At 52.0% G+C, this 14778-nt stretch overlaps 1 protein-coding gene across 33 annotated transcripts in view; it reads left to right on the forward strand.

Moving 5' to 3' along the window:
- The window catches only part of CAMK2G (calcium/calmodulin dependent protein kinase II gamma), a 162762-nt gene that overhangs the window by 74892 nt on the left and 73092 nt on the right, over window positions 1–14778 (forward strand). For all 33 annotated transcript variants that reach the window (XR_010917904.1, XR_010917932.1, XM_067537480.1 and 30 more), the window contains exons 4-6: window positions 6934–6988; window positions 8080–8145; window positions 11157–11229. Coding sequence is in view for 31 of the 33 variants with exons in the window: in XM_067537480.1 (XP_067393581.1) it covers window positions 6934–6988; window positions 8080–8145; window positions 11157–11229 (194 nt within the window). In the remaining 2 variants the exon portion in view is untranslated. The remainder of the gene's footprint in view (window positions 1–6933; window positions 6989–8079; window positions 8146–11156; window positions 11230–14778) is intronic.

Consider the following 14778-nt stretch of genomic DNA (forward strand, 5'->3'; position numbering starts at 1 on the left):
GAGGTTGTGGAATCTCCATCATTGGAGATTTTTAAGAGTAGATTAGACAAACACTGTCTAACATTGTCCCATCTGAAACCCTAGGTACGTACTTGGACAGCTGCTCCGTCCCACGGCTCTTACTGTCACATCTGCATTTCTGTGCTTAGCCTTCTAGCTCGCTCAGAGCTAGCCCAGTATGTCTGCCTGAGCTGGAAACTATACCTCCAGCTCCAGTGTAGACGTACCCTGAGATGCAATCATGGGGCAGCCTGTGAGCCTGCAGCCTTGGCAGGGTTTGAGTTTCTCTAAAGCTGCAAGAGGGAGGACGGTCATATGCATCCCCCTGTGTGCCTCCCTACCCCTTATTTTGAAAAGAGCCTTTGGCTAAAACATCCCTGTTGGGAAGGGAATGTGGCTTGAATGATCTCTTCGCAGCTACTGTATCTGCTCATCAAATGAATTGATAGCGGGATGTGAGGAGTGAGAATGGACTCCTCAGGGAAGTGCTGGGTTCTCACATGACTGTGCAGAACCCCTGTATTCCCTAGATGCCCCGATCAATGCGACTCAAAGCTCTGTTTGCAGAGCATGCACTTGGGCAGCTTGCTGCGCTAGATGCAGGGGTATTATCTCCCTGAAGAGGAGGCCAGGAGATGCAGGTCTGCGGTAGTCTCAAAGGGAGTGGTGGAAGCTTTGTTGCTTGAATAATTAAAGCACCGTTAAATGCTGTGTAGAGAACAGCCCTGCTTTGCAAAGTGATGGGCTGGATGTGCCAATCCATCTTTTCCATCTCTCTTGTCTATGATCTCATGTCTGGAATTGGCCTCTTGGCTTCTCCTGCCCCCAGCATCTAGACATATTCCGCACCTCCATCTTCTGTGCCACTGTTACATAGCACATCAGAGGTATACTAGTCCAGGATGGCAGGGCTAGCAGCCTTTATAGAACACAGGGACCTTGTTACATGGGGAGTTAGTCAGGGCCAGGAACCTACGTCCTACCCCGGTGTGAAAAGCCGGCCATGGGTATAGAGGAGAGGGTTTTATACTAGTTGGAAAGAGGGGGAGTTGGTCATCTGGGGATTGCAAGACACATGGAAAGTGATGGTGAACTAAAGCAGAGGGGATTCAGGGACCCTTTTAACCAACTATCTAACTAACCAACCAACCAACACACACGCACACCAGCACACGCATCCCACACTCTACCTAGAGGGCGGGGGAGCTTTTTGCTGGGTTATGTGCTGCTGCTGCTGTTGCTTGTGGTGGCTGAGTGATGGTGGAAAGGGGAGATAATGTCGTTAAGCCGATAAACTCTGGTAATTGGAGTTGCGTTGAGAGAAGAGTAAATCATTTAATCTTTACGTCAAAGCAGTAATCGGGCGGGGTGGGGGTTAATGTCAATATCAAAACAGGAGCCCAGCTTTGATGGCAAGGCTGCAAAATGCAAGTCAGTTTGGTGAGCAATGCCTGGGACCGAGTGAGGCAGAGGGAGGGCGTCTGTGTGTCTGTCTCCATTCAGGTTAGCGAACTACATTAGCTAACTCCAGATAAAACAGCAGTGAAGGCTTTGTTTTAACTCTGGTTAGCAGCTCCCATTCCACTCCCAGCTCTTCTAAATGTGTTAACTGGAGCTGCTAACCTGAATTAAAAGCAGAGTTTCTTTGTCTTCACTGCTGTCTTAACTAGTGTTAGCTAACCTGACTTAGGAACATACCTGTTTTTTGCAGTGAAGACATACCTCAAGAAAGTGCTTCTGCTATTGCATTGCTGAGGAGAAGCGGAATTAATACTCAGCGGCACTCGTGGGCCAGGGGGCTGGATTGGGGTGGGATTGAAGGGGTGGAGAGTTTCAGTATGTTCTCCACTCATCCCTGTGAACATATTTTTTTCTTTCCTGCTCTTTCTGGACCCTTCCCTCATCTGTCTCCCCACCTTCACGTTATTACCATTGTCAGTCATCCCTGGCCAGCCTGCCTGTGCCCAGTCTCTTCCTTCAGGCCCGTCCTTGGCCCTGACACTGCGGCAGCCACTCTCTCCCGGAGCTCGCCTTCTCAGCAAACTGCTTAGAAAAGTAGTTCTTTGAGTGCTTGCTCATGTCCATTCCATGCTAGGTGTGCGCGTGCCGCGTGCGCTGGCTCTATTGCCCTCTGGAGCCGCCCACATATGCACCGGTATGAGGGGTGCCGCCGGCTTCACAGCCTCTCGGTTCCTTCTTATCGCCCGTGACAGTTGCTGGAACAACCCTTTCTTGCTCTGGCAAGGCTTCGTCCCAGTGGTTTCGGAGTCTTTCTTCATTCGTAGTGCTAATAGTTTAGTGTATACAGTTTCACAAATAGTGTTTGTTTATATAGTTAGTGTAGATAGTTCCTACCAGCAAGGGACTTCTCACTCCAGTCCCTGGGCTTCAAACCATGTGCCTCCAGTGGCAAACCTGTGCCCGTGAGTGACCCGCACGCCAGCTGCTTGAAGTGCTTGGGGGAAACTCACGTAAAGAACAAGTGCCAAATCTGCTGGGACTTAAGACCCCGCACGGAAAAGGAACAGGACATTAGGCTAAAGGCTATCCTCATGGAGGCCGCCCTCAGACCTGTTCCTAGTTCCAGTCCTGAAGCCTTCCCCACGAGGTCATGGGGTCCATCCAGGGCTTCCAATATAAAGGCTCCTACCTTTTTTCAGAGCAGATGGACACGAAACTTCATGGACTGAAGGACCAGAGGGCCACCCTTTGATCCTTAGGCCTGTATATGCCGTATGTCATCCTCCAGCTTTTATACACCACTCCCTTCCACACTCCCATCCACGTCCCTCTTCAGGTACCCTTCTCATGAGCAACTTCTCCTCCAGGAGGTGCCATCCCTCCTATGTATGGGGGCTGTGGAGGAAGTTCCTCAAGACTTGAGAGGGAAGGGGTTTTACTCCCAATACTTCCTAATCCCAAAAGCCAAGCGGGGGCTCTGGCCCATCCTGGACCTGTGTTGCCTCAACAGATATCTCAAGAAACTGAGGTTCCGTATGGTCTCCCTGGCCTCCATCATTCCCTGCCCGGACCCAGGAGACTGGTACGCTGTCCTTGACTTAAAGGACGCATGCTTCACATCCACAATCCTGCACCTCAGGCCCCTCCAAAGGAGGCTGGCGTCAGTCTACTCCCTGAGCAGACACCACTTGGACTCGATTGCTCAGAGTCTTGGTCCTTGTTTCCTTGACCTGGTGGAAAGACCCAGGATCAGTAATGGAGGGGGGTACCCTTTGCTGCCCTTCAACCATTGGTAGCCTTAGTCTCAGATGCGTCAGACCTAGGATGGGAAGCCCACCTTGGTAAGCTCAGGACCCAGGGCCTCTGGTTCCAAGAAGAACTTGCCCTACATATAAATGTCAGGGAACGCAGGACGGTATGTTTAGCTTGCCAGGTGTTCCTTCCCTACATCTCAGGCAAGGTGGTGCAGGTCCTGACAGACAACACTACATCCATGTTTTACATCAACAAGCAGGGAAGGGCCTGATCTTCGGCCTTGTGCCAGAGGCCCTGTGATTGTGGGGTTTCTGTTAAACAAGCCATTCACCTCGGGGTGTCTCATCTCCCGGAAGCCTGAAACGTGCTGATGGATCACCTCAGCAGAGCCTTTTCCTCTCACCACGAGTGGCCCCTTCACCCAGAGGTCATCAGTGTCATCTTCCAGAGGTGGGGGCCTCCCCAGTTAGACCTGTTCGCCCCCAGGCAGAACAGGAAATGTCATCAGTCCTGCTCACTGTGCAGGCTCTTTCCCCAATGCCTTTCTGCTCTCGTGGGCAGACCATCTATGGTACGCCTACCCTCCCATCCCCTGAGCCCGCTCGGTTCTCCTGAAAATCGAACGGGACAAGGCAAAGGTTATCCTGTCAGCACCGGCGTGGCTAGGCCAATGTTGGTTTGCCCAGTGCTCCTGGATTGCTTGGTGGCAACGCCACTCATGCTCCCACTCCGCGTGAACCTGATCTCACAAGACCATGGCAGGTTGCTTCACCTGAATATTGCCTCCCTGCACCTGACTGCGTGGTTGATGTGTGACTGAACCCTGAAGCACAGGGATCAGGTTTGGTAGGCCTTGCTAGGTAGCAGAAAGCCTTCCACCAGTGCTACCTACCTGGCTAAGTGGAAAAGTTTCACTTGTTGGGCCTCTGAACGGAATCTCTCTCCACCCTGCTCTTCTCTGCAGTCCATTTTTGGACCATCTGCTCCAGGTGGACGCATTAAGGTCTGGCACTCTCATCTGTTAAGGTTAACTTGTCTGCCATCTCAGCCTTCCACCTTCCAGTGAATGACAGATCAGTGTTCTCCCATGAGAAGATGGTCAGGTTTCTCAAGGGGGGGCTGGAAAGGTTCTACCCTCAGGTTGGCGAACCTACTTCCCCCCATGGGACTTAAACCTGGTCCTGTTGAAACTTCTGGGGGCCCCCCTTTGAGCTGTTAGCATCATGCTTCCTGCTGCATTGTTGCCTTCCTGGTGGCAATCACCTCAGCTGGAAGGGTCTCTGAGTTTGAAGTCCTTACGTCAGAATCCCCTTATACAGTGTTCTACAAGGACAAGTTGCGCCCCCATCTGGCCTTCCTACCAAAAGTAGTGTCACAGTTCCACAACAACCGAGACATCTTTCTACCTTCTTCTTCCCAAAGCCTCACAAGTCCGCTGAAGAACATCAGCTTCGTGTGTTGGACGTTAAGTGGGACCTTGTCTTTTATATTGAGAGGACTAAGCCCTTCCGCAAATTCACGCATCTCTTTGTGGAGGTAGCAGAAAGGATGAGAAGGCTTCCTGTGTCTCCCAAAGAATCTCGTCCTGGATTACTGCCTGTATTTGGGCTTGCTATGAACAGGCGAACTTCCTGCCTCCGGCCAGTGTGACCGCCCATTCCACAAGAGCCCAGGCTTTGTCAGCAGCATTCCTCTCACAGGTGCCAGTCCAGGACATCTGCAGAGCTGCAACCTGGTCATCAGTCCATACTTTTGCTTCTTACTGCGCCATCACCCAACGGGCCCAAGATGATGTCACTTTTGGGAGAGCAGTGTTGCAGTCAGCACATCTATGAACTCCAAGCCCACTTCTGGGGATACTGCTTGTGAGTCATCTAGCATGGAATGACCATGAACAAGCACTCGAAGAAGAAAAAACAGTTGCTAACCTCCCATAACTGTTGTTCTTTGAGATGTGTTGCTCACGTCCATTCCATGACCCACCCTCCTTATCCCTCTGTCAGCGCTACCGACAAGACGGACCTGAGGGTGCAGGGCTGGTGGCGCCTCTTATATTGGTGCCTATGTGCATGGCTCCAGAGAGCGCTAGAGCCAGCTCTTCGGATGCTACCAAGGGAAAAATCTCCAACAGCAATGCTCACGGTGTGCACACTCCTAGCATGGAATGGACATGAGCAACACATCTCCAAGAACAACAGTTACGGAAGGTTAATAACTGTTTTTTCTCCTCTGAGTCACGTCTTACTGAACAGACTTCAGTCCGATTTCAATCTGAGGTCCCCAAGAGCCAACGTAGGGAAACTGCTCTCCTTTGTTTAGCTAACGACCTGGATTGCTGGAAAGACTCGTCTCCTTTTCTTCTGTGTAGCCTTTAATACTGGATACCACTCCATTTTCCTAGCTGTGCAGACATCTCTGGTTCCCTCCTGTCATGGTTCCACTCTTACTTATCACACTGCTCTTTGGCTGGCTTTTAAGGAAACTCTTCCGCAGCCCAGTCTGCCAGGTGCTTGCAAAACTCCATTCTCAGCCCTCCCTTCTTTCCTGTCTGCCTTTATTGTCTACCATCTTTGCCGTCCCTTTAACCTTAGGCACTGATGCTGCACTCTGTGTATCTTTGACAGCAGCTCCCTGTCGTGTTCTCTGTCTGTTTTGACCAACTGACACTCCACTTCCTTCATCAAAATGTATCACAGAAGTGCTGCCCTTGGCCAGGAAGAGCATCGTGAACCACAACCCAGCTCCTTTTATGTGTTTCCATGACTCACTACCTTCATCCTTAGCATCCGTCCTGGACCCTGAATTTCCCTTCTCCTTCTCTCTCTCCTGTGCCTGAACACCTTAGTTGCCACCTCTGCAGCACTGCACTTGTGCTGGCTCCACTCCAGCTCAGCTGGAATTTCCATCTGTGCACCTGCCTGCGTGGATTAGTGCCGCACCATCAGTGTCCCCTCCTGACTCCAGTGCATGGAGACCGCTGGTGCCCGCCTTCCCCACATGCAGTGTCTCTGGGGGCCTCACCTTTGTCTCACAGCATCACTGATGGAGCTCTCCTTCTCGTGTCATAATCCTGGCTGCTCTTTGCTGTTTGTAAGATCCCTTTCTAGATTGCTTCCATCAATCTCCCAGCTTTTGGAGTGAGAGCCTTTTCCTCTGCTGCCCTTGCCATCTGGAACCATCTGTCCTGTTCTCACCTCGCCTTCTCATGCCCAATCTCAGGTGGAAATCTCCCCCTGGGAATTGCTCTCCCCCCTCTGCTGTCATTTTTTGTGTTAACTGTTTTTGACTCTACGAAGCAGTTTTAAGGCTAGTTGTTGGCATGAAAGATGCTTTTAAAAGCACAGTTGTATTGTGGTTGGGGTTGCTGCGTAGTCCAGTGTCCTGAGGCCAGCCTGAACAGATTTTTCAGGGAGAGCAACTTGCAGAACTTGCTTCCTGAAATATATGGTGTGAAAATAGAGACCTCTCATACTGAGAACCATCGTGTTTCCCCTGAGCCCTTCGATCGGATGCTAAACGGGGAGCTTGTTCAGGGACGGGGGAATAGGGTTCTCGGTTCCAGAGTGAGGGTGATGGGGATGAAAGGAGCAAGAGTTTGCAGGATGGGATTGGGGGAAGGTGGTTGTGGATTTCTAAGGGGGATGGATCAGATGTGGAAAATGTTACGTTGCCTGTGTGCTCTCTAAAGGCCCTGGTTTCTTGCTTGTGTTTTTGCAGTGCGGCTCCATGACAGTATTTCAGAAGAAGGTTTCCACTACCTCGTCTTTGATCTGTAAGTGCCTCCTTTTGGCTTGTTGCTTCATGGCTGAGACAAACCTGTGGTCTGCTGATTAAGAGCAGAATAAAAGATCCTTGAACCCCCGCTCTTTCCCCCCCTCCTATCCCCACCGGGACCTGTACTGAGCTCCCGTCAGCAAGGCTCTCATCTGTTGACAAAGAACCTCCTCCTAGATATGGTTTCCATCTACTCTCCTGGGACAATAGTCATTTTGCAACAAAATCACACTTGGCTTCATGCTGGCTCAAGGAGGTGAAGATCAGTGCGTCCTAGAGCCAAAGACTCAGTGGCCCTTAAGCAACTGGAAATGTTGGCCAGTGTACAGTGCTGGTTTGCATGATTCTCTCTCTGGTGTTGAGCCTTCCCCACATCTTCTTCAGCATGAACTCTGCATGTGAGAGAGAATAAGGGAGGTGGACGGGGTTTCACCATGTGGGTGTGGTGGAGGGGGAATAGGTGATGGGGGTGCCTTGTATGAGAGAGGTCAGAAAGTAGGACAGAGAGGGACATGGTGGGAATGGATGTTGTAACTGCCTGGCAGCATGTTTAAGGGTGAGATGTATGCAGCATGGCAGCTTCTGACCTGGGTCTGCTATCTAATTTTAGGGGATGATGAGATTGTTCCAGGGGAGGACAGGTGTCCTTTCTATGCCAAAGAGACGATAAGCTCTAGGCAGTAGAGGGGGAAAGAGCGCATGTGCGGGCAGTATGTTTATGGCATCTGTACTAGTTACAATTATGTAGAGCAAGATGCTGGTGCTTGTTTGCTAGGGAAGTGGTCCCCAGTGGCCCAGTCACTGTGGATGTGAGTGCGAGGATGCCTCACTGTTTGGGTAATGATCCCTTGTTGCTCTCAATGCCCTCTCTGACCTGAATTTGGGAGCTGGTGCTCTGGGGTTTCTGTCCCTGCTCCGCCCCCCTCCCCCCCACCTCGGGGATAATACCATGCAAAGATTCAGTAGGGTGGTGGAGGAACTCGTTCTGCAGCAGAGGGGCAGCCTCGTGCCCCTCCGAGCATGGGTGTAGCCCTTGTGTCTCTTCACTGCGCGTGGCTAGTCTAACCTCCCTTGGCGTGTCTCACTCAGGGTCACTGGTGGAGAACTCTTTGAAGACATCGTCGCCAGAGAATACTACAGTGAAGCTGATGCTAGGTAAGAATTTGTCCCCTTTTACGTGCCTATCACGTCAGAGAGTGTGGGGCGTCTGTACGAGGCTGTGTGGTAAAATAGATGCTCCCCATGTGCAAAACCCCTCCCCTCCATCCTGTTGCTAAGGCAACCATTCAATCTATATTGGTGACCACTGCAGTGCAGCTGACTTAGTGTGGCTTTTGGCCCTTCCCCCTTGCAGACGTTGCTGGTCTCTGGGGGGCCCTGCTGCCAGCTGCTTTGTCTGGCTGCTGGCACAGGAGCAGCCGTGTGTGTTTGGAAGGGTAACGCACAAGAGGAAGAATTGTCTTGCAGTCCAGTTAGAGGACTGGAAGCCAGGACTGCTGGTTTCTTTTCCCAGCCCTTCCAGGAACTCCTCGTCACCACATGCAGTTCTATGTAACTTACCTCTACCTCCGCTTCCCCATGTGTGAAATGGGCATGACGCGTGCCCCCATGTGTGTAAAGCACACTGAACCTCTGCGGACAGGCACTTAGCACAAGGCACAGCATGGGAAGGGACGCGCTCAACTTTAAACAGACTTTTTAAGCCCTGTCTCCCCTCTCTGTGTCCTTCTCCTCCCCTCCCACCCCCCCCCCAAAAAAAAGAGTTAGGCTTCCCTAAACAAGGTGGGCCTGGGCTCGCTCCTGATATCCCTGGCCAACCCTGAATTGTTGGTTGATGGTGTCCCATTGTCTCATTAGTCCAGGTGTGGGCTCTGTATCTCTTGTCTGCCTTCAGAGATGGTTATGTGAAATTGGACCTGCAGCTAAGTAGCGTCTCTTCAGCTCTGGTTTAGGGGGAAGCTGAGGCTTAAGGTGAAGTTTCATGGAACCCTGGCCCTACTCGGTACACTCTTCTTGCCCGCCCTTTGCTGGAGTGGGCGCTGAGAGCAGCCTGGGAGGATCCTGTGGGAGGGAAGAGACGGGAACAGCAAGCATGTGGCAGTGAGCTGCGCTGGCCGGGCAGCTTTGGGTGCCTAGGTTAGAGTGATGGGGTGTGGCAGGTTGGGGGGAGGTGCACGCATGGAGCTGCTCTGTGGTCTATGTAAAAGAACAGAGTACAGTCCTTGTCAGCATTTCCGGGGCACTGCTTGGGAGCTCTTTGCTTCTCCTGCGGCACAGTGACAGCCTCTGCCTGCCCAGCTGCTGCATGGTGCTGGAAGTGCAGCATTGTACATCACAGTCCCCCGCTGGGACGTGCTGCGACAGGGCACTGTGTGCTTGTGCCGAAGGAAGCCCAGGGAGGCAGGAGATCTCTGAGGGAGCTGGTGATGTTAGATCCAAGAGCCTTGGGGATGTGTTTAATGGCTCTGGGGCTGTTGCAGGCGTCTTGTCCTGGGCCAAGTGATACTCCCTCACTCGTCCATTCAGTCTAGCTGGGGCGGGAGGTGATTGGACTTTCTCCTCCTGCACACAGCCGCCCATCCCTTGGAGGGTGCAGGGGATAAGGAACGATAGTGAGGAGCACTGCGAGTAGCAGAGGAAGGGGCAGACACTGGTTAAGCTATGGGAAGAGGAGAGGATGGGGGCACCACTTCTTGCCCTGTGCCTATGCAACGCCTTCTTGTCTGCTCTAAGGGTGCTCGATCCCACCGACTCCAGCTGCCCACGGAGATGAGCGTTCGCTGAGTGAATGCAAAGCCCTCCCTTTCTCTCTGCAGGCTGAGTGGAGCTGAATTCCACAGCAGGCTGGGAGAGTGAGCATCGTGCCAATCCTCCTTGCTTGGCTCGCTGCGACACCTCGCTCTTTTGCCATTTTTGGCCAGAAAGCCTCTCTCACTCAGGCTCGGCTGTGTTCTAATTATACATTTTTTTGTTTTGGTTTGGGAACGGGGAGATATTCGCAGACTCTGACCCCACGGCTCGTGTTGCCAGTTACAGTGGGAGGGGCTGGTGGGGTAATGATACACAGTTCAGCAAACATGTCACCCATTTCCAATCTGTAAGATCAATAAAGAAACCTTGGGCCCCTGAGACTTGGAAAAACAGCTGTGTGTTCCCACCAGGATCGCCTGCTCTGGCTTCTCCAGGATGAACCAGCAGAGGAGGCCGAGTACCCCAACTTCCTACAGACAGGCTCTTCCTGCCTGGCCACAGGAGCTGTTAAAATCCATGCTCCTTTCCACATCAAAGAGGCTTCCTCTCTGTCTGACACCTACGTAAATGCTGCTGCATCTGCTCCAGCCCGAGGGCTTGGGAACTTCTCTCAGGCTGACTCGCCTCCTCCAGCAATCTCAGCTGCTCCTGTGAGAGGCTGGTGCACGCTCTGTGGGTGTAACATTGTCCCTGACAAGCCAAGTGTAAATAACGTGTTGCTCCTCTCTCTCTGGCGCCAGTGCCGAGAGTGGCACTGGTTCTCTGCCGACTGGGGGAGTGCGGCACACTGCGCTCTGCAGGGAAGGAGCCTGTTTTTCAGCTTCTAACTCCCTAAGTGGGCTCTGTACTTAAAAGGTACCTGGCTAGCGGGTGCAGGTGAGGTGTGTGCGCGCACATTGTGTATGCAAAGTGCTTGAAATGTTGCTCTGAAGGCCGTGTCCATGGGCAGGCGCCCAGACTCTCCATCCCGAGCTTGATGGAGGAGGCTGCTGTCTCGTGAAAGCTTGGGCCGGGCCAAGATGAGTGTTTCTGTGTGTCTTGGCCTTGTTAGTGCAACCCTGAGCTACTGCTCGCACACACGCGGGCACCTCTGCTCAGCCGATGGAGCAAACCAGTGGCCTGGTGGCAGGGGGAAGGGAAGGAGGTGGGCAGGGAAAGGGGCCAGTGAGACGGTGGGAGGGAGGCTGAGGTCCTGCCATCTAAGCCCACAGTCAAGTTGTCTTTGAAACCCTGTTGCTAAGCAACAATATTCCAGCTGTGGTAGAGTTTGGCAGCAGCTGCTGGTGGGCATGATGGGGATGGAGGAGCTATTTGGGGGCAGGTGTCAGCCCAGAATCCCTGAACTCTCCCTGCAGTGGCTGAAGGCGTGTGTGTAACCGTGTCTGTCTCCTTTTCTCCCTCTGCTCGTCTTGAAGCCACTGTATCCACCAGATACTGGAGAGCGTGAATCACATTCACCAGCATGATATCGTGCACAGGGATTTGAAGGTAATGCTGTCTCCACGACTTGGGGGAGGGAGACAGCAGTCAATGTCGTTGGCTGGGCAGGGCAGGGGCCTCGGAGGCTGATGGTTGCACCGGGGTCCTTGCTTGTGCTGGGTATGGAGGTTCCTGAAGCGCCAGTATCTCCTCTGGGTTTCCCCAGCGGGCGCGTGACTCCCAGAGAGCCTTGCTCAGGGGCTGCTTGAGCATTCGCTGTCTGTCATCCTCTCTGCGAGGCAGCTCTAGGTGGGGGAGGAACGGGGGTCAGTCTTTGGGGAGGGGGCAGGCAGTCAGAGGGGCTCATGCTGGAATTCATTAGCGTGAAGGACACTTTCTAGTCTGCCACCAGAAAGCCTAACGAGGGCCTGGCGTGCTGTGTTTACTCTGCTGGACTGAGTCCGTTTGCATAGAGCACATGTATATTTATCCCACACTTGGATTGCCAAGGACATGCCATTGGACTAGGCCTGGTCATGCAGCGTGAGTTGCTTGTGCTGTTCTCTTGTAGCTGGTCACTAGAGCCATTATAAGCTAAATAAAACAAAATGGCCGATGGGGTAAGCACAGGCTGAATCAGGCTTCTACCACGCTACAGCACATTTCTGGCCCCAGAGCCCAACACCTGAGAGGTTTCAGCTCCCTTCCTGCCCAGGGCTTGCTGTGCTGGAGGTTGATCTGACTCTAGAAAGTAAAAGCTTTGCACCAGGAGGCCTGTCCATCTAGCGACACGCTCCGTCTTGTGTGGGAATATGATGGCCGGAAGCTGCGCCATTAGATTAATGCAAGGTGGCGTCCGCTTCTGGCTCTGCTGTGCTGTAGGATGAAAAGGTTACATAAAGCCTGGGAGTCAGAAGACAGTAGCCTCAGCAGAAGCACAATATAAAAAATACCTTCTGGAGGGCTTAATAAACACACGTTGTCTGGAAGCTGTACAGTGGTGGTGAAGGGTGGGAAAGGCTACCGTTAGGGATGCTAATGCTCAAGACCAGGGAGTCTCTGGAAGCATGGATGGTTCTTCGTGCTACAGGATAGCAGTGTAGTTTTCCGCTGTAGACTTGCACTCGAATGGGTATGTTTCAGTATGAGCACCGAGACGTATTCTGCCTCGCACAGTGCTTTCCTGGTCACTTCTCCAATGGCCACCTATAGGGTACAAACGTGAAAGATCCCACGTAATCTCCCAAGCCAGGTTGTTCTGTTAGAATTGGCCAGAAGCTGGGCTCCCAAGATGACTAGCGCGTTCCTTCTCACACCCAGCCCAGTTCCCTTCAGCTGCTCCTCAAGTCTTATAATTCTGCTTTTTAAAATTAAATTATTCCATGCTCTTTGCTTAACACATGGCCCTTAGGGGCTCAGCCCTCATCAGCTGTCCACCGTAACAGACCAGAGGTAATCGAGAGCTGCCCTGCTCTGGTGTGTTTGTATTTGATATTCTGCTTTTTGCTCTTCTCTGTTACAAACCAGCCCTAAGGAGCATCCCTGCAGTAGTAGATCAGCACACATGGTACATTGCTTGTGAACCTCCCTACAGCTACAGAGGAGCACTGAAAACCCCACAGTGGTGCATGTGGAGGGGGAGAAATGTGACCATAGATTTGGTTTAATAGAATCGTAGAAGATTAGGATTGGAAGGGACCTCAGGAGTTATTTAGTCCAACCCCCTCCTCAAAGCAGGACCAACCCCAATTAAACCATCCCAGCCAGAGCTTTGTCAAGCCACAGCTTAAAAACCTCTAGGGATGGAAATTCCACCACCTCCCTAGGTAACCCATTCCAGTGCTTCACCACCCTCCTGGTGAAAAACTTTTTCCTAATATCCAACCTAGACCGTCCCCCACTGCAACTTGAGACCATTGCTCCTTGTTCTGTCATCTACTACCATTGAGAACAGCCTAGCTCCATCCTCCCTGGAACCCTCTTTCAGGTAGTTAAAGGCTGCTATCAAATCCCCCCTCATTCTTCTCTTCTGCAGACTAAACAAGCCTAATTTCCTCAGCCTCTTCTCATAAGTCATGTTCTCCAGATGCCTAATAATTTTTGTTGAGCTCCGCTGGACTCTCTCCAACTTCTCCACATCCTTTCTGTAGTGGGGGGGGCCCAAAACTAGACACAGTACTCTAGATGTGGCCTCACCAATGCCTAGTATAGGGGAATAAACATTCCCTCGATCTGCTGGCAATGTTCCTACTAATGCAGCCCAATATACATTTAGCCACCTTGGTAATAAGGACCCACTGTTGACTCACATCCAGTTTCTTATTCACTGTAACCCCCAGGTCCTTTTCTGCAGAACTGCTGCCTAGCCAGTCGGTCCCCAGTCTGTAGCAGTGCGTGGGATTCTTCCGTCCTAAGTGCAGAACTCTACACTTGTCCTTGTTGAACCTCCTCAGATTTCTTTTGGCCCAATCCTCCAGTGTGTTTAGGTCCTTCTGTATCCTATCCCTACCTTCCAGGGTATCTAGCACTCCCCCTAGCTTAGTGTCATCTGCAAACTTGCTGAGAGTGCAATCTACCCCATCCTCCAAATCATTAATGAAGATGTTGAACAACACCGGCTCCAGCACCGACCCCTGGGGCACTCCGCTTGTTACCGGCTGCCAGCTAGAGCCATTGATAGCTACCCATTGAGCCCGTTGATCTAACCAGCTCTCTATCCACCTTATAGTCCATTCATCCAACCCATATTTCTTTAACTTGCTGATAAGAATACTGTAAGAGACCGTATCCAAAGCTTTGCTAAAGTCACGATCTATCACGTCCACCACTTTCCCCACATCCACAGAGTCAGTCACCTCTTCATAGAAGGCGATCAGGTTGGTCAGGCATGACTTGCACTTGGTGAATCCATGTTGATTGTTCCTGATCACCTTCCTCTCCTCTAGGTGCTTCAAAATGGATTCCTTGAAAACCTGCTCCATGGGCTGCAGTAAAGAAATGGGGAGAGCTATGTAAAGTTGATCAAAGCCCTTTTTGAAGTAGAGCCCTGGGTGTTGGGTTGGCCTGAATTAACTGACGAGAGGAGACATGGGATGGCTCGGGGAGGCGCTATCACAGCACATTTGTCTTGACTAGGAACAATGGTTGTGCTTAGATTGGGCTAAGCTCACTCATGTGAATGAAGCTCCACCTAAAGTCAGCCTGTTTGTAGGGAAAGGTAACAACCGGAGCGTGACTTCAGCCAGCGGCGTTCTAGCCTGCTCAGACATGCAGGTGGCTACACACGCACACCCAGTGCTTCCCTCCCTGTCGCTGCGTGCAGGGAATGGGTGATGCTTCAGCGGGATGGAGCTAGCATGAGTTGCTGAGCTCAACCTAAGCTTGGCCTACCAGTGTCCCTAGTCCAGACGTACGCAGTGTGCCTTCTGGGTGGGAGGCAGGGAGGTCCTAGTTTCCTCACTAGGCTTTTCTGGTGTGAGGACTTGTTTATTTGGGGGACTTTTCCACTGTGAAAGCTGCAGTGGCACAGCCCCCCGGCCCAGGGTAATGTACTGGCCCCTGTGTGAAGTGGGGCCTGACCTTCGGGCAGGGGTGAGAGGACATGTATTCCTAAACCAA

This window comes from Emydura macquarii, unplaced genomic scaffold (assembly GCF_026122565.2).
Source record: "Emydura macquarii macquarii isolate MOO-44397 ecotype Brisbane River unplaced genomic scaffold, CSIRO-AGI_Emac_v2 contig_67, whole genome shotgun sequence".
Lineage (NCBI taxonomy): Eukaryota > Metazoa > Chordata > Testudines > Chelidae > Emydura > Emydura macquarii.